At 45.3% G+C, this 22,411-nt stretch overlaps 1 protein-coding gene across 1 annotated transcript; it reads right to left on the bottom strand.

The window, feature by feature from the left end:
- Window positions 1-747: 747 nt before the first annotated feature.
- On the bottom strand, window positions 748-17,696 carry IRF4 (interferon regulatory factor 4). The gene is made up of 9 exons (XM_064507099.1): window positions 17,566-17,696; window positions 15,744-16,048; window positions 15,093-15,279; window positions 14,151-14,239; window positions 13,440-13,581; window positions 11,423-11,530; window positions 9,818-10,171; window positions 5,827-5,939; window positions 748-3,686 (listed from the first exon to the last, which is right to left on the bottom strand). Exons 2-9 carry the CDS (start codon window positions 15,945-15,947, stop codon window positions 3,543-3,545), a joined length of 1,341 nt encoding a protein of 446 aa, XP_064363169.1. The 5' UTR covers window positions 15,948-16,048; window positions 17,566-17,696; the 3' UTR covers window positions 748-3,542.
- Between the last annotated feature and the right edge of the window lie 4,715 nt (window positions 17,697-22,411).

Raw genomic sequence — 22,411 nt, 5'->3', positions numbered from 1 at the left:
GCAATCTTTAAAATCTTGCCCTCCAAGTTCAGCTAAATTTGACATATTTCTGGCTGGGAAATGAGGTATTATGATTGATTCAAACTACTCCTTTTTTTAAAAAAAGAAGCACTCTTTCTCTCTCTCTTTCTCCCTCTATACATATATACACAGACAATGATCTAAAAGTGTGCAACAGAGAATGCTTTACTTTTTCCTGAAAGCTCTCGCTGAAGGTGGTGTTTCCCCACCTCCACTCTGCTGACAAATGCTGATGTAAACAGCATACATATGCCTGTTTAAAAGGCCACAGGGGTTTTCACGTGAATCCTGTGTTTTTTCCACAAACCGTGTTACGTTGTATTTCAGCTTAAAATATATCTCCTCATTTCTGGTTAACCTACATCCCCTCTAAGGCAAATACAGTTTTCAGTAGTAGGCAGAACCACTTAGCAGAACCAAATTTTAAAAATAAATATTTCATTTGCAAAACTCTGGCACGAAACCCTTTCAAGAAATAATTCTGATTGTGGCAATATTAACATAAGAGAATCCAATACTGACACAAATGCACACTGAAAATTCATTTTAAAAACACCAGCCATGCCTTCGGTATCGACAGGAGTAAAACATGTCATTTATAACACCACTGAAATCATAACAGGAAGGAAGTAGACCTCAGAAACTATAAACAGAATTTAACAGAAGTAGGAAGTACCTCAAATGCTTTCACATAGTGACTGTAAAAAATACTAAAATGAGACAATGTTTTCAGGGTTTTTCTTTTATTTCTTTTTTTCCCCACTTTATGAATCCATTAGTTATTTTGAACAATAAAAGATTGCCACACAAATCAAATACACCTTTAACGTCCTCCTTTACAAAATATTCTATTCCATTCAACAGCTTGATTTTTCTTCCACTCTTCCCCCCTACACACACTCCCCAATAGAAATATTTGGACCTCTTTGCTTGTTTAAAATAAATCTTTTACTTGGAGCTAACCTACACTAATACTAAGCAAGTTGTGCTTGACCAGAACTTAGATGATGGTCTTCCCCCCTCCCTCTTCATAGTTGCTGACTTTAAATCATGCTTTTTTTTCAGGGAAAATAATTAAAAGCTTGTTCCAAAGCCAAAAATGATAATGTACCTTTGATACTCACAGGAGACGATACCACATAAAGAAAAACATGGCTCCCCATCTAAAGATATTTTACAGATCTCTTAAAAAATTTTCAGTTTTCTCTGTCTGCAAGCTATTGAAGCCTCTCAAGGACACCCTACTTCCAGCAACAGCTGCTCTGCAAAATTAATTCCTATAGTTTTAACTTAATTATTTCAGTTACTTTACTATCTTCCCTTTCATCCTCTCCTGGATTGCCTCTCACTTGAAAGCACTCCTAAAACTACAGCTACTCCTAAAAATCACCTTAAGGTCCAAGCCCCAGCTCGGCAAGGGACGGGCTAGAGCACGTTACAGCATGGGGCTGCATGGGAAGGGGCACGAGCCCCCGGAGGCAGCGCGGCACCAGGCAGAGCACCGAGGTGCACAGCAGCACCCCATCTCCAACAACAGGACTTGGCTAAACTATGCACGGCACAGGAACTGAACAGCCGCTGGCAGCCAAGCCGCAACTCCCCTTTTCCCTTTTCCTACTAATTAAGCTAATATCGCAGACATTTTTGTAAGTAAAAATCCTTACCTCTTGGACCTTTCCCTGCGCTTTTGACTTAAAACATAGTTCCCCATAGACTTAGCCAGTGGTCTTGCCCAGGTTAGCTGTGCAGAACTGCATCTGTCAGATGTGCCCCGCTACCGAAAACAACACATACGAATCAAATTGGTAGGGAATAAGGATTTTATTTTAAGATGTGAGCTGAAGCAATGAGCGTATGAAGCAATGACCACTAGAAAAAAGTGAAAACCACATCAAATAATTGTATAGTATCAGTGCAGTCTGAACGCAGAAGTCCCATTCAGTAAAACGTATGCACAGGCCAAAAGTATACACAAAAGCTCTGAAGGTCACCTAAAGCAGTGCTTTTAATATCTAAGAAAGAGGTCTCCCTTAAGAAAATCTGTTAGCCAGGAAAACACTTCAAGTAACAAAGAACACAAAAATAAAAATGATCCATCATTTCGCTTGGCACTGTGGAGAAGGAGTGGGATAATATATCCCGAAAGAGTATGCATCTTTAAGATGTATATATTAAAGGTCCCTAGAACACAAGTCTGCTGCCAGACCAAGTACCATTTTTTCTTCCTCATTTAGAAAATCAAGTGAAGTATGTTTGTTAATCACAGGGAGGATCATGTTCTGGAGTTAAAGCTAGTAAGATCACCTGGTCTGATCTCCAGCATAACACAAAGGAAAATTTCACTAAGATACATACCCAATAGACCTCTTCTTCTCTTTACCTTTAAAATGGCATCATAGATAAGAGCTGTAAATCACATGAAATTATACTTCTGTAAAACTTTTCAAAACAAAAGTAAAAACAAATATTTACTTGACTGCCTTAGTATGGGAGGCCAAATTCTGCTCTCCTTGAATTCTTCCTTCATATTTACTTCAGTACCAACGGAAGGGAACTCTGAGCACACAGAAAGAACAGAATTTGGCTCTGTACAAGGCAGAAGTGGTAGTTATTTTAACTTGGCTCATGCATGTGACATGAAGAAAGGTTAGCAGTACCATTTTTGTGCTGTTTTTGAAGGTCCACCAACTTAATTCTAATGCATATATATATAATGTATAGTAGCTTGCAATCATTAAAAAATGTGATTTATTTTTAAACCTGCTCTTCGGGACTCTAGAATTTTAGTGGTTAATCCACTAAATCCACAGGTAATCTGAGTTAAATGGTCACTTTTCACACAGTACCATAAATTCACCACCTTAAAAACTGCTGTTATGGGGCCAATAACAGTGGCAGCAACAAAATCCATTGTAAGGAAAAATGTCAGTCAGGCATTAAAAAAATATGTCTCTGAAGAATTGCATTGTTTTTAAAAAATACATGGAAATTTCTATACAAGAATATAGGCATAAAATGTCTACCACACTTATCAAGCTAAATTTTTAACCACTTACATGTATAGTTAGTCTCAAAAAACCATCTACATTTGCTACCCATCTATGGTAGCTACAGTTTCAAACTGGGAATACCGCAAATTTCTGTACCTTCCCTGAGATCAGTAATCCAAAATAAATAGCCCTGTAAATGTAACAGTGTAAACTATGGATTTAAGTCTTCGATAAGAATCAGTCCTCAAAACCCAAGGAGAACATTAAGCAAACGTAAACATAGCAATTGTTTTGTCAGTTTTGAGTTATTCCCAGCAACAGTGGAATCTATGTGAGATGTAGCATCCAAACGCTGAAAAACCATCATTTGTATCATACAATATTGTTGTTCTAGTTCACTTTCCTATCATTGAACCCTTGATTCCCTGAACGCATCCAGCTGTGATTCGGATCTCCAAATTGCAATCCAGATCTGCTCCTCCACTCTGCATAATCTTTACAGTGCCTTTTAAAACAGTCATTCTGAGGACCTTATTCTTGAATAGAGGAATGGCGAATAGATCTGTGATAATCCTCTGGACTAGTCACCAGTTCTGGTAAATCATAGCCTCTCAGAAGATGTCCACTGTTTTGTTGAGCAAAGTAATACAGCTGCCTGGCAAACATTGGTTCAACCTTAAGAACAGACAAAATGTTAATCAGACATATGACAAAATTTCATGCTCTTCATGTTAGCTATTTGTGGCATTTTTAAGTTAAGCGCAAGATCAGACAAAAGAGTTCTGCTTGCCAGAATGGGAAAATAATTTCTATATCCTCACTAATTTCTGTTTTAAGACAGTGCCTGCCTGTTATGATGACAAGTGCTTTGCTTACTGCATGCATACCTTACCTGCATGGCAGGTATTTAGAAGGACATGTATCAGTGACACAAACGATGTATTTGCAATTGCACACCATTAGCCAGTCCACAGTTGTGAGTGATGCCTGCTTTTGGGCTGCACACACCAGGCATGTATATGGTCAAGTTAGACACATTCAAATGCACACCCGGGGCTTTGAAAGTCTAGCCTTCACTCTCAAGAACTTTACTCACTTAACTTGAAACACTGGAGCCCTCAGTTACGCTTAGATGTGTTGCCAAACAACCGTGTTTTAAATTAGACCTCAATATACTCATTTCTATTCATACACACTCTAATAAGAAATCTATTCAGCCACTAACATTGTCAAGAGGGATTCATACAATCTAGCACAGCCTTTGCTTCCGTCTACTTAAAAACCACTATTCCCCCTCAGGGCTTTAGGCGTTGTCTGTAGATATTTAAGTTGAACACTAAAAAATGGCACCTGAAGCTCTCCTTCAACTTGAGGACTGAGCAGGTTTTGAGGTTACTCGCCACAACCCTCTCTTCCCAGTCAGCCAGCCTCTCAACGTTAGGACATGGGCACCACTTAGGAGGAATAATACAAATGCTGCAGGTCCTCCTTCCAGAAAGGGACAGAACCAGAAAGGCAACACTTTAGTGGAACAGCTGTATCAATCCCCCTTCTCTTCCTCACATCAGCTTTCAGAGGCAGCTGAGCATCTCATGTCTTGCAGCGAGGAAGATGGGAGGGCGGTGCGGCCAGCAAGCCAGCCAGCTCTGAGGCACCCACTGTGGCCCCACACAGCCTGACCCTGGCACCACCGTGCATCACCCCACAGCAGAGCCCAGCCAAGCCAGGAGCTGGGCTAGCCCAAGAAGTTGAGCAAGTTGAAGAGCAACCGATACAGGGGGCACAGAGATTCACAGAAGGTCACGGGGGCAGGAGTTGCAGGCTCATGGAGATGCTGCCAAGACAGGAGATGGAGGGCTGGGAAGGGAGTGCTAGGAAAGAGGGCTAGAAAGTTGGAAAGCTAAAAGGAGGATGGCACAGAGTTTAAGGAGAGAGAGGGGTTTAGAGCCCCCTTAAACAGCTGTTGGATACCTCAGGATGGATTTGAGAGCTTCCCACCTTCCACTCAAGAGATTCAGACAGGAACAAGCAGCAGTGTATGTGTGAAAGCCACACAGCTAAGGGAAAGCCATGATTTATGACAAGTGTCTGATTTGAAACCCACAGTATCCAGGTGCTTTAGAAAAATTAAAGCAGACACCAGCGTTCTACCCAAGGAAGCAATAAACTAAATCCTGCCACTAACATGCGCATTATCACTCTCTTGTGGGTTTATGGGCCAACAGAGCCAATATAAAAAGTGCCTTGTCACAGTCTCCATCATCACTGTCTCTCAGATAGCATCCTGAAACATTAGCTTTGAGTGTGTGTGAACTGTGGTCATCCAGCTCTCTTGCTTGCCAGCTATCTTAACACTGGAGCTGCACAGATAGTCCCTGTATCATTGTGTAGGAAAGCTTTTGAGGTCTTTGAGAAGCAAGGTGGAGTTACAGAGCACCTCTAAATACAGCAGTTGTGAAAGCACCACGTCTTGCACTGGCCTTGCAGCCCAGGGCACTGCTCTACTGGGCCTGTATTTACAACAGTGTCCAGCTCTCCTAGGGCACTTCTCAGCTCTAGGTCTCAAAGGGCTTTGCAACAGAAGTTACTCAAGACACTTATGTCTTGCATTGAGGGAAATCAGGTGCTCTGACCTTCCCAGGGCCACCAGTCAGTCCTTGGCAGATTTGGGAATTCAACCCCAGCTGCGATGGTGCTGTATTTTCAAGAATTTATCACCTCCCTCACAACTTACATGAGGTAGAAAAGCCTGACTGGCAGATTCACATCCCCCAAGGAATATATTTCATTTAGCTAAGGCAGAAATCCTACTTACATGGGCTGTAATCAGTTTCCTCTGCCTCTGCGGATCTGGAAATTCCTCCCCAAAGCACAGAGCAACCTGGTATCTTGGCAGTGGACGTCCATGATGAGCAAAAGCTTGCAGCTCTGGGAAGAGAGAAAAGACTGTTAAGAAAGTCTTTGTGGGTGGCTGAGCTGCAAGTAGAGGACCCTGGAGCATGGTGGAAGAAGATGGTCCAGTGGAGGATTAGAGAGGTCAGGAGAAAGGCAAAGGGCAAGGAGAAGAAACTGAGTTTGGAGGCTTTCCCACAGATGAGGAGAAGTTCTAACACTGTAATTTTTCTATTTGTCTTGCCTCACAAGCCATTTCATATGTACAAGCTGGGATGTCTTCCAATTGATATTTATATTCGGCCTTAACATCAGAAACTTCTGGAACAGTTTTAGGGGACCTTGGAAAAGGACCCTGTTGCCATTCTCCTGTGCGCATGTGTACTTTGCAGGAACGATACTGCTTACATATTGCTTTTCTTTTTTTAATAAACAGTGCAGGCTAATAGGAGATGGAAGGGATTATTATTGATATATGATTGAAATGAACCTAGGGAGTCCACATTGTCCATCTTGCCAGGTCAAGTCTCCAAAAACGAAAGGGATTGTTTCATTCATTTTCTACACAGGCCTGTGCAAGACTTTCCTTTTGTCTGCTGTGAGAGCTAAGTTTCCAGGCTTCACTCGATTCCTTTTGTCCAAAGCCCCAGCACCTCCTTTCATCTCTTCCATATACCCCATGTCATTTCTTGTTGTTACATCCACTTTTCTGCTACGGAGCAGGCACCAGGGGTAGCCTGGGCCCGCTGAAGTGAACGTGAATTTTACCACTGACTTAAATAAGCAGAGGGGGAAAACCTTGGGCCATATCTGAAAAACTCCCAACACCCAACAGTAGCACTGAAACCACTACGTAAGTAGAATCAGAGACTTGCACTGCCAGCACAAAATTCAGCCTTAGCTAGACAGTCATGTAGCCATTATTATCATCACTGTTCCTAATGAGGGACAGTGAGGCACAGAAAGGCAAAGGACCTTATTTAAGCCATGCAGAAAGCCAGGGAAAGAGCCTGTGTTTTCTGCACTTCTGTACTCTCTTCACTAACCCACACCCTCATGCAAAGAGAAAAGGTAGGTCAAATTATATTATTACCTCAATAGTCAAAGTGTTCCCCACAACAGATACTAGGAAGGTTTTTATAGGAGAGTTCCACTTAGATCAAAATCAGTATGTTGTATTTTAGAAACTGTATTTCCTTCAAAAAGAATTTGCCTCTAATACAATATCCCCAGTAAAGTCTGCATTATGTGAAGTCCTTCTACATAGTTGATTGATAGAGAGTTCATTTTAATTTATAACCTTGTTTGTGCTCTCTGGAACAAGTTGCAAAGGGAATTAATATTAAAATCAATGTCTTATAATGAAGTACTCCTTGCTACACAGGAAAAGGAGAGTCTTTGAAATGGGGATGACAAATACATCTTCTCAGCTGCCATTTCTACTCCAGCTTTTGAGACTAAGGTGTGAATTCAATGGCCCTAGCTGGCAGCTACTGGCCTTAGTGGGAGGGTCGGTTATAAGAGTGAACAATGGTCAGTTCACTTTAAACACGAAGTAAAGCATAGTTCTCTCCAGAGTCTCCCCCAAAAGCCTTAAAAATGCTCTGAACCTTCTAGAAGTTTGTTAGGAGAGAAGAGAGATTTTCTATAGGATCCCGCTTTCCTTAGTGCTGCTACAGGACGGGGAAGGACGATCCATCCAGGACCAGTCCAGCTCCTGATATGCTTGTCTCATTTGCTAATGCAGAACTTTGCCCATCTTTCTGTTTCCTGCCAGTTTTATTTAGCCTCAGCAATTCTCCAAATCCTGAATACCTGTGGGAGTGTTACACAGCCATCCTTGACATGGAAGTGGAAAAGAAAATACTTGCTTTGTCACCTGCAGGATAGTCAGGGCTTGAGGTCCACATCGCACTTCTTCCAAGCCATCCACTTACTTACTTTATCTTCCTCCCCATGCCCAAGCGCCTCCCCCCTGCACCATACGGCTCCTCACACTCCTACCCAAACCGTTGCTCACTCTGGCTCCAGATGCCCGTCTCTCTGCCAAGCCAGCCTTCCTCTAGCTTTCGTCTTCACGCTCCCAAATTTTCTTTCCATACCCTCCCACTCTTCACCCACCCTGATATACTGCATTTATTACGCAGAACTCCCCAAACATCTGTTTTCTGAGTTATTGCCATTCTAGTACAGGCTGCTTAAGACGGGGCTCGATCGCCCAGCACAGTCTGCATTGCAGGGTCCAGCTCCTCAGTAGGACCCCAATAACTGCAGCCCACAGCAGTTCTGCTTCTGCCCCTTTCTCTCCTGTTCAGTGTATACCCACTTGGTAGAAGTCTGCTGTGTCTCTTCCCAAGGAAAGCCCAATTTCCTAATGGTGGAATCCCCACACTTGCCTTTAGTCTGGGACCTCAGTATTTTAAATTAATCTGCAGATATGATAAGCTCATGACAAGTCACTTATAAACCTAGCTGAGCATTAACACATGCAAAAGCTCACTTTGCACACACCGCAGACTATGACTACAACCATGTGCTTGCGTTTGCACAGGCACTGGTGCATACATAATTTAGGAACGGGGGAAAATAACTGTTGTTAAAGCTTTTCTTTGGGGTTAGGCTTCTAAAAAGAGATCCATCCTGTGAACCATTTGGAAGAACCCAGATTACATTTAAAAAACTACCTGAGAGAAGGGAAAGGGATTTCCAAAACCTTCATCATAGGCAGATTTATACATCTTTAAATTAGCATGTGATTGAAACTTAACCCGATACCTTGACCTCAAATTCCCCTTTTTAACTGTCAGTTCTCGTATCCATAGATTTCTCTTTAAGCGCATTTCTTGCTTGGTCCTTTTTCCAGGATGACACATGAGCCCTGGAATATAAAGTATGCTAAAGCTGTTGGTTTGGGTTTGACTTGTTATTTTGCATGGCATTATTTTCCTGAGAGACTCATGCCAGTGCTGATGCTCTGCCTTAATGGAAAAATATGCCAAGCCATAGCCACACAGGTCACCTGTAGTGATTCCAAACATCTCAAACAAGGGGCAATGTGTATTCCAGCTGCCTAGTCTTTCTCTCATTTCTAAGAAAGGGAAATGACTTGTTCCCACTAGTTAATCTAGGTGGACAGCTTTCCTCCCTCTCATTGCTCCAAAGTGCTAGAAAGCCAGATTGAGGTTCTGCCTTTTCTTTTCATGGGCTGTAAGGAAAAGACACAGTCCTGCAGCACACCACTGCCCCCTCCGTATCAGCGTTCGTGACTGCCCTACAGAAAAAGAAAACCTTCCTACAGAGCTCTGAAGACATAGCGCAAGACTTGGCCTAGAGCCTTGGGCAGATGTTGAAACTCCAGAGTTTATTTAAGCTTTTTACCCCCCAAGATATCTTTTAAACACCAGCACAGAACCCAGACTGAAAAGATCTCTGCTGGAATTGATGCCGATATTTGAATACTCCAAGCCAGATTTCAGACTCAGTCTGGGTCTGGTTGAGAGCAGCATGACTGCAGATCACAAAATTACCCAGGACTTAGCAGGTCTGAAATCAGGATCCACTTTCCTCTATTACCCAATATTTGGGAAGACTATTTTGTTAGGTTCTTCCTCATGTTTCTTAAAGAGATGCGGGGTTTCGGGGGTCCCCAGGTGGGCATCAGTTCCCTCCTGTTGGTTTGTGCAAGAGCACTGGATGTGCACAGAGAACAGAGTTTGACAGGGTTATTCAGAAGTTAACCACGCCTTAACTGTGCTTGCTTAGAAGTAGTAGTTTGGGGTAATTCTTAAGAGGTGCTGAGCCGGGCCTTCTGCCAGTGGCCTTGGTGACATTAAAAGAGCACTCTCATAAAGCCAATATGGAGAACAACTGTGTGACATCTGCAGAAATGATATCAAACCCATAGTAAGAATTACCTGCTAAAAACTGCTGAGTATCAAAGAGCTTGCATGTTTGATCCCGCTCCAGTTTGTTGGGTCTGTCGCTGCAGAGCGCGAGGGGCCCGTCCCAGTAGATCCTGCTCTGACAAAGTCTCTTAGCATAAAGGCCGTCGGGTGCCATCCACAGTATTACTCCTCGTTCCAAGTGGTTCAGTAGTTTTTCTATGTTCTTCCTCTGGCCGTTATCCTCAGGATAAGGGAAGATAACTTGCTCCAGGCTGCTGACCTCATAACTTTGGCCATGGGATATCCTACAGCCTTCAGGACTAGAAGTTGTTACCTCCTTTACCAGTATTTCACGATAATACAAGCAGATGTGGAGCCGACAATCTACGAGGAGGAAAAAAAAATCATTGTGATACATTAGTACGAATGTTTTACAGTACAAATATGTATTAAGGCCAAGAGACAAATTTGTGTGAGATTTTTGAGCCTCTAGAACTATTAGCAGTCACCACCAGTCAAGAGACAGGCTCACATTAGTAAAAATCATATAATGAATCTAAATACTAAAATATTTGGGACACGGTAACATGAACATTCACTCAAATTTTTCTACTGACATGGAAAGTCAGTAGTCCAACAAACTTCACGTTTCCATTTAATAAGAAGAATACATACATGAAAGAAGTCATTCATCACATTTTCCAAGCTTACATCACAATCAAACCCGCTGGCTCAGTACACTTCCTCAGATTTAATCAAGAAGTAGCTTTGTTTCTCCCCAGATTTTGCATAAAAGAGGCTTCTGCACAGGGGATTTGCAAACGTGCACTTGGTTGCCCTAAGAGAAGCTACTGCTGGTTCCAGCTCAAGCATCACTGTAACCAAAATCCCAGGCCTTCCTTTCAAATGGCCATTCAGTCAACACAGCCCACTGCTAAGAGCTCACACAGGGTCTATATGTACAGACCCTGATTCAGGAGAAAAACCGTACTCAAGAAACCTGCCTAGCGACATGTTGCAGACTTATCCATTATTAGTTTAAAAAACACATTCCCACACCTTTTCCTGGAGTTATTCAGAAAGTCACCCAGTGGTGGGATTTCTGCAAACCTGGCTGAGATTATTTCTTTTTTTTTCCTGAATGTCTTTTTTTTTTTAAACCAAGAATAATAAAACAGAGCAAAGCCAGATGGCTCCAGCAGAAGCACAGTAAGGTACCCAGATAAGACCAGTCTTTGTGGGGGCTCCTCCCAAATATTTTTATAATTTATATATATTTTATAATATTTTATTTTTTAAACTGAGCTAAAATTTTCTGACCCCCCAAACTTCCAAACTCTCCCAGGGAGACCTTCTCTGATGACTCACCTAAGCAACTAACACCTTGATCCAGCAAAGCACTTTCATTAACTTCAAGCACAGAACAAGTACCTGGGAGCTCCGGCTACAAGTGTTTGAATATCCTGATGAACAGAGGCTTAAGGCCACACACCAGATTGATTCATTAGAGAGGTTTCTTTCTTTTTCTTTCTTTTTTTTTTTCCTCATAAAAAAGGAGAAACAGTGCCAGGGCAAGTCAGAAACGGGAGTCTCTTGTAAAGCTCCCCAGGAACCCTGAAGGGTTATATACCTTACCTGACAGTGCGAGGGCTTCGCCAGACCTTATGCTTGGCTCAATCGGGATGCCAGGAGTCTGGGATTCAGGAGGGGCACAAGCATAAAAAGTTCCTGTCACCTGACAACCTGTTTTCACAAACAAAAGTCAGTGACAACTGCCTAAATTCTAAGAGAAAAACTCCAGAAAAGATCACAGCTATGCAAAAGCGAGGTTTTTTGGCCCCACCAGAAACCCTCTCTCTTCCCCCTCTTCTTCCTAAAAAGGTCTTACTTCCCATTTTTCTAAATGTGCCAACTCTACAAATCTTTCTAGATGTTATCTGCATTGTGCTTTTATTTGGGTCTGCATGAAATGCTCCCTTAGCATTTTAGTACTCCCTCTAGCACTTTTTCCTTGACTAACAAGAGTGTGCTATTCCATTACAGAAATAACCTACATTTTAACTAGACTGTAGTGCTCTTAAATTTGCTGGCATAAAACGAGCCATTTAGTCTAAGGAATTGTATTAAAGACAGGTAAAACAGTAAAGCTGGAATTAACACCGGTAAAAAAGTAGATAAAGAAAATTGTCCAGCAAGAGACTATCAGGTTTTTATTACAAGAACGAGTATTAGATGGATCCCAGCGATGCCTACCAGTGAATGGATTATAACATGGGCAATTGAAGTTTTTCTCTGTTTCTTCATGTCAATACAAATCTCTGGAGGAAGATGCATGCAACTTGCAGACAAGCACACACAGCCTTTCCCAGTGACAGAACCCAAGGGTTGGAGCAACATGGATCCAAAGCCTCAGCGTCTCTTGACAAGCCTGAGAGCCCAGTGAGAAACCCAATACCAACCACTACCAACTGCCTCCAAACTCAGCAAACTACCCAAACATGTTTAACTGATGCAGAGGACGCACTTCAGGACAGAGTTCATTCACCTTAATAGCTCAGTTATTAGCAATGATTCAGCCTACTAGTTCCAATAGACTACCAGCAAATGTTGCAGAGTATTTACTTTTTAGCAGATCCAAAGAAAGTTTATTTCTCTGCACCAAAACCGCTAGAGAATTGCCCTCTGAAGATTTAATATCTCCAGCACTCTGAGAAGTCCCTCCTCGCTTCACACCCTCTTCTGCCCTCCTTAACTAGCTTCTGCTCCTCATGAAGCAAATACCTGCCTACTGAGGTGAGTTATCCTGCAAGTGTCTATGATGCACAGGAGATATATGACTACGGCACTCAGCCTCAGCTCAGAAGATCTGGGTTCATCTTCCAGTTTTTCTACAGACTTGCCCAATGTGAGACATTTAACCTTTGTGGCACTATTCCCCATTAAGGCACTGATCATGCTTCCCTTTCTTTCACCTTTTATCCCCTGCAGATTTTAGCATTGCCAGTTTTCACATGATTCAGGATTTCTCCTAAGGATGCAGAACTTGGAAAGTTCTGATTACATTGGACTCTTACAGTGTAAGATCTGTGGGGAAGGGAGCGTCCCTTTATTCTGTTTATTCTGTACCAGCACCAAGAGAGACTCATTCCACAAGTTGCCCTGTCGCCACAGTACTAGAAAAAGTAATAGTCGTTGCTTTCCTCTTAGGAGAAGGATACCATTCTAACCCACAAGGTTGGAGGGAAAACCTTTGCAAATGTGCACCTCAAAGGGTCTGGAATCAGAAGGCAAAGCTAAAGACCACATGTTCCCATGTTATTTTTGGGAGGGTGGGTCCTTTCTTATTGCTCAGGACTTTTAAGGCACCTGATGTGTTTTGGGAGCTGACTTGAGGATTTTAACTCAGGTGACTGTGCAACCCGCACACTGCACCTATGCCAGCACTGTAAGCAACAGCCAAGACAAAGGTCCGTGAGGGCGGCTGGACCCCCTAGCTCTCTGTAAAGGAAGCCCAGCACTCTGTCAAGCCACCTTTTTTTATCCCAATGAAAGCCATGAATAAGAAATATGCAATCTGTGGTCCTTCTAGGGTGACCAAATATTATCTCTTTTAACCAAGATGAGCAATTGACCCTAAACAGGATGGTCTTACCATTTTCACAACCAGGCCCTTGCCAATGATGACTGCGAGCTGCAAAAGGGATGCTGGCACACTGGTAGGGAATATCGGGATGGGGCTGTTCCGGGGCAAATTCTCTCCAGTTCCGTTCATGGGGCCCCATGTAGTTTTGTACCTATTCAATTTAACAAGATATTCTTTTATTTGGCAGTCCTTGAAACTGATGCCATGTGTTGCATCAGCTTTCACTTTTCAGCTCTTTGGTATTATTTACTTTGCCAAAGCTCACAGAGAGTCTAAGCATTGCACAGGCTACATGAATGGCACTTTGCCACCACCACCGATGAGACTTTCAAATGAACTTCTCACCACTGGTGTAAATAATAAGCAGGGTAGAATAACAAAAGGCAGTCAAAGTATTGCTGGCAAATGTCTGCTTGGAACACCAATGCTTCATTGGGTGCTTATACTCTGGCATTAACAGGATGGCAGTACACTAATTTCTATCACTGAACAGAAAGGAGCTGTTACTCAGGATTAAACAAAACCAAGGAAAATCAGCTGCCCTGTGGCCTCATATGACATTAGAAAAATTGCTTCTCAATTTCTCAGTTTTCATAATAAAGTGCCCTCACAGGCAGAACTAAAGAGGGCCATACCAGCAAAGAAAGATATATCACATAGTACAAAAATGCTGCTGCTCAACATACAAGCACCAAGTAAAACACATAACTAATGTCATACCTGAGATGGTAGTGAAGTGTAATGAGAAGGTATTGGAAAGGGGTGATTCATCATTAATGGCTGTTCCTCCATGCTGATTTGTTTTGCACCTATCGTCACCAGACAGACGAAAATAAATGATGTCAGCTATATCTTCAAGAAATCTGAAACCAGCACACTGAAGACAAATCCATACAGCCCATCCCTTAGCAAACACAGGACTCAAACACCTTCCAGCAGCCCGTATGGGGAAGGGTTGCCATCCACTGCTCCTATCCCAGGCAGCTCAGGGAAGCAGTCTGTCCCATAGAGCTTCCTAGCATGTAAAACGGCCTTCAGTCATACCCCAGAGTGCTCCAATGCCCTCCCCAAACCCTGCCAAGCCTTTGCCTCCTGCAAGCCCTTTCTGGTGCCAGGGGTTCCTTGGAGAGCAGGCAGCAAGCTTGTGGCAACACTACACTACCACCGTCCCCAGCCTTTGCGAAGGAGACCACAGGCGAAGCGTCTCTCGGCCCCAGCTCTTCTCTGCAGCAGTTATGTACTGCCTGGCTCAGGACATTTCTGCTCTTCCTCTTATTCAAAATCTAGATCCAAAGAGCAATTTTTTTTGCCTGTCCCTTGAGCTGCTTGCTTAACATGGGCCTCTCTCTACAGAGAACTGGAAGGGAGGCACCAGGTAAAAGAGCAATTTCTGCAGCAACACACATGAAGCATCTTTTACAACAGGCTCCCTTTCAGTGCTCTGACTCAAGTGCCGACAGTCCTACAGACGGAGCCTCTTATTTTAGTCATCAGAATAAGATGTACTTGAGCCCTGCACTTCAGCTCCTTGCATTCACCGCAGCACTAGCACACTTAAAAAAGACTGCATGGCCATTCCAGAAAAGCACACTTCAGTCCTCATATGCTTACAGTGAGACAGATATTCACACTCCATTACACAGGGAATTTGAGACGTTTTACCTTTTTTAGCTCCTTCTGGCACTATTCTGTACACTTTATAGGGATCTGAGATGTCCAGCTGGCTTCTCTCCACTAGTTCTTCAAAGTCATTGCTCTTGTTCAAAGCACACCTTAATCTTGTCTTCCAGGTAGGGGGATCTGGTTTATCAATGCCCTCTCTGAACTTTCCTTTAAAAAGAGCCCAAGCCTGGAAACATTTCAGATAATCAAAAGAGCAAGGGAAAAAAAAAAAAGAATCAAACTACAAGGTACAAGATCACAATGCTTGAAACAGCATATATATGTGTGCTTATATGCACATGAATTTACTCCTTGCACGTTTAGGCTAAGAAAAAGACAATATTAGGAACAAGGTAAGGAAAACCGGTTTCAGAGGCACAAGAAAAGGGAGAAAATGATCCAGAGTCGATACGGAAACAGATGTGCTGCAGTCCCACGAGCACTTAGCTCCACATGAGGGAACGGGGAAAGGAAGGGCAGTCTCACCCCGCAAACCCAGACTGCGGTGGGACACAGGGACACAGCCAGGGCAGGCTGCTGGGGGCAGCGGGGCACTGAGCGGAGCGAGCCTGCCGATGTGGGATGGCGAGGAGCCACCACAGTGGACAGCTGGCTGCACCCCTGCAGCCCTGACACCGGGCTGAGCCCTACCTTGAAGAGTGCGGCATCTTCCTCGCGGTTGTAGTCCTGCTTGCCGGCGTGCTTCCAGGGGATGCGGAAGATGCTCTTCTCATCATTTTCCCACACCAGCCCCGGGTACTTGCCGCTGTCAATCTGGTCTATCAGCCACTGGCGGAGTTTCCCGTTGCCACAGCTCACCGAGTTCATCCCACACTCACCCGGCTCCAAGTTCATGCCACTCGCCTTGGGGGGTCGGGATGGGGGTGGTTTTGGAGTGCTTCAGCGAGCCCGCCTCTCTGCACACACCCGAGCACCGAGCACCGGCTCTCTGGGGGCTGTGGAGGAGGGGGGAGAGGGGCAGGACAGGGAGAGAGGAAAACCCACGGGTCAGGTGCCAGCCAGAGTGCCAGTGCAGAGCCCTGCCGGCCGTGCTGGTGCTCGGTGCTGCACGCACCACGCCAAGCAGGGCTGTGGTGCACAGAGAGCCCGGGAAGCACAGCAGCACTGCGGTGCAGAGCCCCAGGAGGCTGCGCACGGCCCCTCACACCCTCCCCAGGCACCACTCAGGCTGCAGACTTTGACAGACTTTCCTCCCCTTCTCAACACTGTTTTGCATGAACACACGCCAGTTGTTCAAATTTTCAGCACAGAGTGACTTAAGACACAACCCCCCTGACCTGCTCTAAGTTCAGCTGGGATTTTATTCTAACCTAAAAGAAAAAAAATTGCATAAAAATGAAGTTGCACATGACAGTGCACATATAATCTAGCAGACGCATGCAGTTTGGAGAGCCTCACACATTTACAATTTATATGGTATCTAACTATAACACTGAAGTAGCTTTTTCAAGCTCATTTAAGCAAGACACCTTTGAACACATGATGTCCTATACATATCTACCTCTCCAACTGCTCCCAATACGCACATATAATAACATTCAAATCTATACATTGCAAATACCTAAAAGTGGAAATACACCAAGCTACGGAGTCTGGCATAAGAACACTTTCCTCAGAGATGGGTGAATTGCACCCCGCTACACCCAGAGCCCTTGCTACATGCAGAGGTGCATGCACTTGCCTGGAGCGGCAAGGCTCCACAGAGTGATGGGCACCCACTGGAAAGGTCCTAAGGCAAAGAAACCAACACCAGTGACAGGGGACCTGGAGTAAAGTTTGTCCCCCTCGACCTGATAAAGTGCTTGTTCACCCAAACGCTGGGGGGGGGGGGGGGGGAGGAGTCTAACCGTATCTAATAAAAAAGTGAGTCCTGACCCACAGTCCTTGCTTCTACACACAGGGAGACCTTCAGAGCCCCTGTTAGCCGGGAGCACGCCAGTGTAGGCAGCTCCGCACCCCGCACCCCCTCCTCAGGTGGCAGCTCCCACCACCGCAGCAAACCTGGTTGCCGAGTTTCCCCCCAGGGTAAGACGTGCCGGGGGGCGGCGGGGGCTGCGGCTCCCCGGCCCGCGGCCCGGCGAAGCCCCTGCCAGGCCCTCACCATACCCTCACCCCCGGCAAGCGCAGCCTGAAACGGAGCCCCCGGAGCTGCGACGAGCTTTCCGCGACCCTCTGCGGCGCAGGGACGGCGCGGCCCCTGGGAGCGCCACTTCGCCTCGCCTCTGTCCCGGCGAGGGGCAAACGCGGCGGGGATGTTATATATAATTTTAATTAGAAAAAAAAATCGATCACCAGCTCCAGGAAAAGACCAGAGCGAGGGGAAGCGAGGCGACCCCCCCCCCCCAGCCCCCGTTGTCCCCCGGCCCCAGCGGGCCCCGCCGCGGGGCTGCCCTCGGGAGGGCGGGCGGAGCGAAGAGCAGCGCAGCGCGCCGGCGGGGCCTCCGCCGCTTACCTCTGTTGCGGCGCTGGCGGCGGGCTGGGGCCGCCGGCTCGCGGGCGGGCGGGCAGCGGAAAGGGGCGCACCGCGACTGGGCCGCCGGGCGCGGGGAAGTTTCTTTATATGATGGAGGGAATGGGGGCCTGGGCGGGCCCCGGCCCGGAGGTGGAGCCGGCGGAGAGGAGCGGGGACTTTGCGAGGTGGAAAACATCTGACACATGCCCATTACTGGTAAACAGACGCCGGGGGGCGGGGGGGCGCTCGGAGCCCGGCGCCCTCTGTGCGTCCGCGGTTTTTTTTTCTTTATACAGACACACACGTATATAAATAGCATGGGGAAACTCCTACCTTTGATAGCCAGACGGCTTTTACTGTAAAAGACCCAGCTAGCTACACCCACCACAAACGTACTAGACGGCGCCGGCCGGGCCGCGGGCGGCACCCACCCGTCCGGCGAGCGGCGCCACCGGGCCCCGACGCCCCCTCCGCGGGGCGGCCCCGGCCGCCGGGCAGCCAGCGCCGACGGCGCCCGAGCCGGGCCGCCGGACGGCCGGAGGCTCCCCGGCGAGGCGGCCCCGTGGCCCCCAAAATGTCAAAGCGGGGGGCGGAAACCCTGCGGGAGGCGCGGGGCAGGGGCGCCGCTTCCCCGGGGAGGCCGCGTTAAAAGCCAGCGCGGCAGCCTGGCCGTGGGGCACCCGGCACACGGGAGCGCTGGGGGCTTTAGCAGCTTGTTTCGTGCTCGGCGGCAGCGTCTCCTGCTTTAACGGCGCAGGAGCTGGGGGAAGGAAGAGCAAGGTGCGGACTTGCATGAAAATCTTTCTTACCGCCTTTCAGGTTTCAAACACGTGTTTCATGCCGCGACACTTTCTTGTTGTTGTTCTGTTTTAACGTTTCCAACACACATCCACATCCTTTCTGCTGTAACGTATCAGATCAAAAACCAGTCATCGCACACTGTTCTGGCAGGCCGCCGGTGCGAAGGGTACATGCAGAGTTTAGAATATTAATTGCAAATCTTCAACGCCATCTTCTGAAATTTAAATGTAATTATCACCACATTTTGAGGGGGAAGTGAGAGGTACAGGCATTTTTAGATATTTAGTTTGTAACATGCACTATCCTCTAGAAAAAGTGTTGGCAGTGCCTCTCAGAATTTTTTTTCAGTCACAAGTTAAGGCACCTTTAACACTAAAACACGTCATGGAGATTGGAGGTAACTGCTGTCATAAATCAAGACAAGAGCAACCGTAGCTTTAGCCATGGGCATCTGAAACGTTTTCCAAAAACTCAAAGTATGACTCCTAGAAGCAAGACTGGGTGGTACTCAGGGCTCCAACTGCAATTTCTTTAAATATAAAAATGTATCAAAATGTATTACTATAAAATGAACACTTCTAATGCCTTCTCTCTTTTGCAAATTTTAAGACAGGGAATTCTGTGCCAGTGTGCAACATGCAGATTTGATCTATATTAGATCACATCCTTCAGGATAAAATTAACAGCTTTCTCAAATTCTGGAGAATATTTTGAAAAAAATAATTCTGCTTGTCCAATGAATTCCACGTATAGTTAGGTAAATGAGTTATAAATTCAGAAATCTTTAAAGGAAGACAAAGCCAGTCAGAACACTTAAAAAAAAGACAGTACATATATGGGAAATTATCTGGTTGACTGACTGGTTTGTCACTGTCTCGGTGCAAAAAAGAACTCAATAGAAAACTGTCTCCAGTTGCCTAAATTTTTAGAGTGGATGCTTAAAGCTATACTCCTACATGCATAATTAGCCTGTCTTACTCATGAAAAGAGTTATTTGTAAAAACTAAGTCTCATTAGCTTTACCAGCTTCATTACTCAGAGTTTCTGGCACCAGCCATTTCCCTTTGGATGGCAAAAAAATTTAGGACCACCATTTTCAGTGTGCAGAGTAGAAAACTCTGATCACTAATGCAACTGTGTTATCTGCATTAAATGTTGCAGTGGTGCACTGGTAACCTTTCATAGTGTGCTTTTTGCATGTTGTAAGAACCTGTTACTCCCTAAATGGTCCAGCTCATGATCTGAACACTTAGAGCACCTCACAATCTGTTCTTCTTTTCTAGTGATTTCCACACCGTTGTAAGTGGCTAACCCAACCTGCCAAACCTTACCCAAAAGCCCCATTTGTCTTCATGGAAGTTTTCTGTGTCAATACCTGAATTTAAGTCCTTATGTGAAAACACTTGCTGCTGCTTAACCACTGCATTCACCACTAGGCCCCTTGCTTTTTTCACACTCTGAAGGTCACACTGATTAAGGGCATGCCAGGAAAAATGACTGTTTCTTCTCAACAGTCACTCACAAACATTTAAGGCATAGAAAGCTGGGTTCTGCTTTCACCCAAAACCTCTGAAGTTCCAGCTGACTCCCGTGGGAATTGCACCCAAGGCAGAAAAACAACAGAGACAAAAGCTCAGACTAGCTACCAGGAGATGTGTGAAGCGAGTTCCTTAAGAAGAGTGCAGTGATGATTCGAAAGGCACATGTATTAGCCAGTCTTGCACTCAGGAATTTATTCCTTGTGGTTAATAAATAATCCTTCTGAAAGGTTGCCCTACGCTTTCCCTGGGTGCAGGAGCAGAGCTACCTGCTGTAGTGGCAGGGCTTGCCTGCCTCCCAGGAGAGGCCACAGGGTGAATCCAGTCTCAAAGTCGGAAGGAGCAGCTGGTGGAAACACGCCAGAAGCGAGATGCGGAGTAACAGAGACCTTCCAAGGGCTGCCACTTGCTCAGGGCTTCCCCCCACGCTGGAGACCACGAAATTCCTACAGCACCGGTGCAGGGGGAGTTCCTCGCACAGAAGAGGAACCTGCCTGGGGCGACGGCAGGGTGCAGGCTGGGCTCACCTGCTCGCTGCTCCCATCTTCACTAAGATGGCCTCAGTGGTTGTGTGGGATGTCCACCTGCAGCTCTGGTGGGAAGGTGTGTGGTACAGTAGATCCTGGAGACTGGTAAAGGTTGAGACTCCTTTGCACTAGGCACAGTCCAAGCAGCAAGCGAAGCACCACGCGCCTGCAGAGGTCACAGCCACAGCAAACCCACAGGTAACAAGGCACGCAGCAGCAAGCAAGCATCTGCATCAGCAGTCAAGTTCTAGCCTTGGATGAAGGCAGCAGCCACCTGACCATGACTTTCAGCCCAAAAGGTCAAACTTCTCTTTTCTTTACCTGGATGCTCAAGTACAAAGCTCTCCCCTGCTTTATTGCCCAGCAGCCAGTTCACCCAACTGGGAACACAACGCAGCTGCACAGAGACTGGGTTTCAGGGGCCTGCAGGAGCCCAGTGAAGGTTGCGTTGGAGCTCTTGACAAATGGCTTGGGCAAATGCATTTTCAGAAGTGAATTAAGCTCCTAATGATGGTTTTGAAAAGCCCACAGCTGCCTGTCTACATCTTGAGGTGCCCCCAAACCTCCTTCCTGAGATGGAGATTTTTGAAGGGCTTAGTAACTTGTTATTGGCACCAGTCCATAAGGTACCTTCTTCCCTTAGAAATCCTCAAAAAAATCCCCATTTGTGCCTTTGTGAGATGATGCCTTCAATTGCCCAAAGCAGCCACAAACTTCAGACCAAAAGTAACAGCACTATGAAAGTTTCACAACCCCACACTTGAAGTAGCGAAGTTGAGACATAGAGCTGAGGAAACAAATCACTAGACAGCCATCCTTATACCACAGAAAGACCTCCACGGTTAGTATCAACAGAATTCAAAGGCACACTGGAAATTTGGGGAGAGATTACTGATTACTTTGATTTACACCAGAAAAGCACCTGCTCTTTAACCAGGTCTAACACTAGACTTAACAGCCAGATTTTAATTGCCCTTTGTTGTGCTGACTTGTTGTGTCATAGGCACTCCCCTTTCATTTTGGAAGGATACTTGCAGTTCCTCTATCTAAAATAGGGACTCATGAAACAGTATTATTCTACCATAGATCTTCCATGTTACTAATTACATAGTCATTTTAAACTAGTGAAAAGTCTCACGGTCCACTTGTAGTTATTTTTGGTGGATTTGGTGTACATTTTGTTGTTCTTTTCACATGCCTTTCCTCCACTTCATAACCAAAAATATATAAAAACGCCTTTCATAAGACTGTCTTTATATCTCCATACATCAGTACATGCCTAAGACTAAAATAGCCTTTCACTGTATGTAGTAACACCTGAGAAATTCTGCAGCTTTCCTCTGAAGAAAAAAGTGGACCTCCTCCCAGTACCTAAACACCTGGTATCCAGACTTTCTCCTTCCCAACAAATTGACATGCTCATATACTGAAATGGGATAGAAGTTGCAAGGTGAATTTCCCAGCTCTGTGCTGCTTCCTAGTGCTGGGTCACCAGGCCAAGAGCACACCTTAGAGACCATTGCATTGAAACCTTCCCCTGCAAAACTGACAGCAAAATTCACATGGATTTTCCGCTCCTTGAGACATCCTGGTGGAGTCTCAGGCTGTTTGGGTAGTTGGTCTTGTTCTGATAATGTGTTCTTTATAAAGCAGACACTTATGTGCTAGTCTTGCTATTGGCACTGGGAGATGAAAGGCTTCATCTCCATAAAGCATCACTGTCCCTTCAGTGTCTGCCAGGTATGCTCAGAGAGCTCAGATCCTGATTAGGCACCTAACAGGAAAGGTCATTATGGTCAACATTATACTTGCAGAAGTGAGAGCTCCACTGAGAGGAACACTATTTGCTGGATGCTGAAAATTGTTTTGATAATAATAAAATCACTACATTCACATCTAATGACACTTCTTAGTATTAATTTACTTCTTCTGAAGATCAATAGTATTTCCATGTTCTCTTTATTTTTTTTCTGCTTACTT

Source organism: Dromaius novaehollandiae, chromosome 2, assembly GCF_036370855.1.
Source record: "Dromaius novaehollandiae isolate bDroNov1 chromosome 2, bDroNov1.hap1, whole genome shotgun sequence".
NCBI lineage: Eukaryota > Metazoa > Chordata > Aves > Casuariiformes > Dromaiidae > Dromaius > Dromaius novaehollandiae.
This window is presented reverse-complemented; position numbering and strand designations above follow the sequence as displayed.

Bases quoted from the DNA above. Each gene is read 5' to 3' on its own strand.
- IRF4 (XM_064507099.1), bottom strand. From the start codon at position 15,947: ATGAACTTGGAGCCGGGTGAGTGTGGGATGAACTCGGTGAGCTGTGGC. The intron at 11,531-13,439 runs GTAAGACCATCC...TTGTGAAAACAG, and splicing joins AGGGCCTGGTTGTGAAAATG to GTTGTCAGGTGACAGGAACT. The intron at 5,940-9,817 runs GTAATTCTTACT...CTCTCTTCCCAG, and splicing joins TACTCAGCAGTTTTTAGCAG to AGCTGCAAGCTTTTGCTCAT.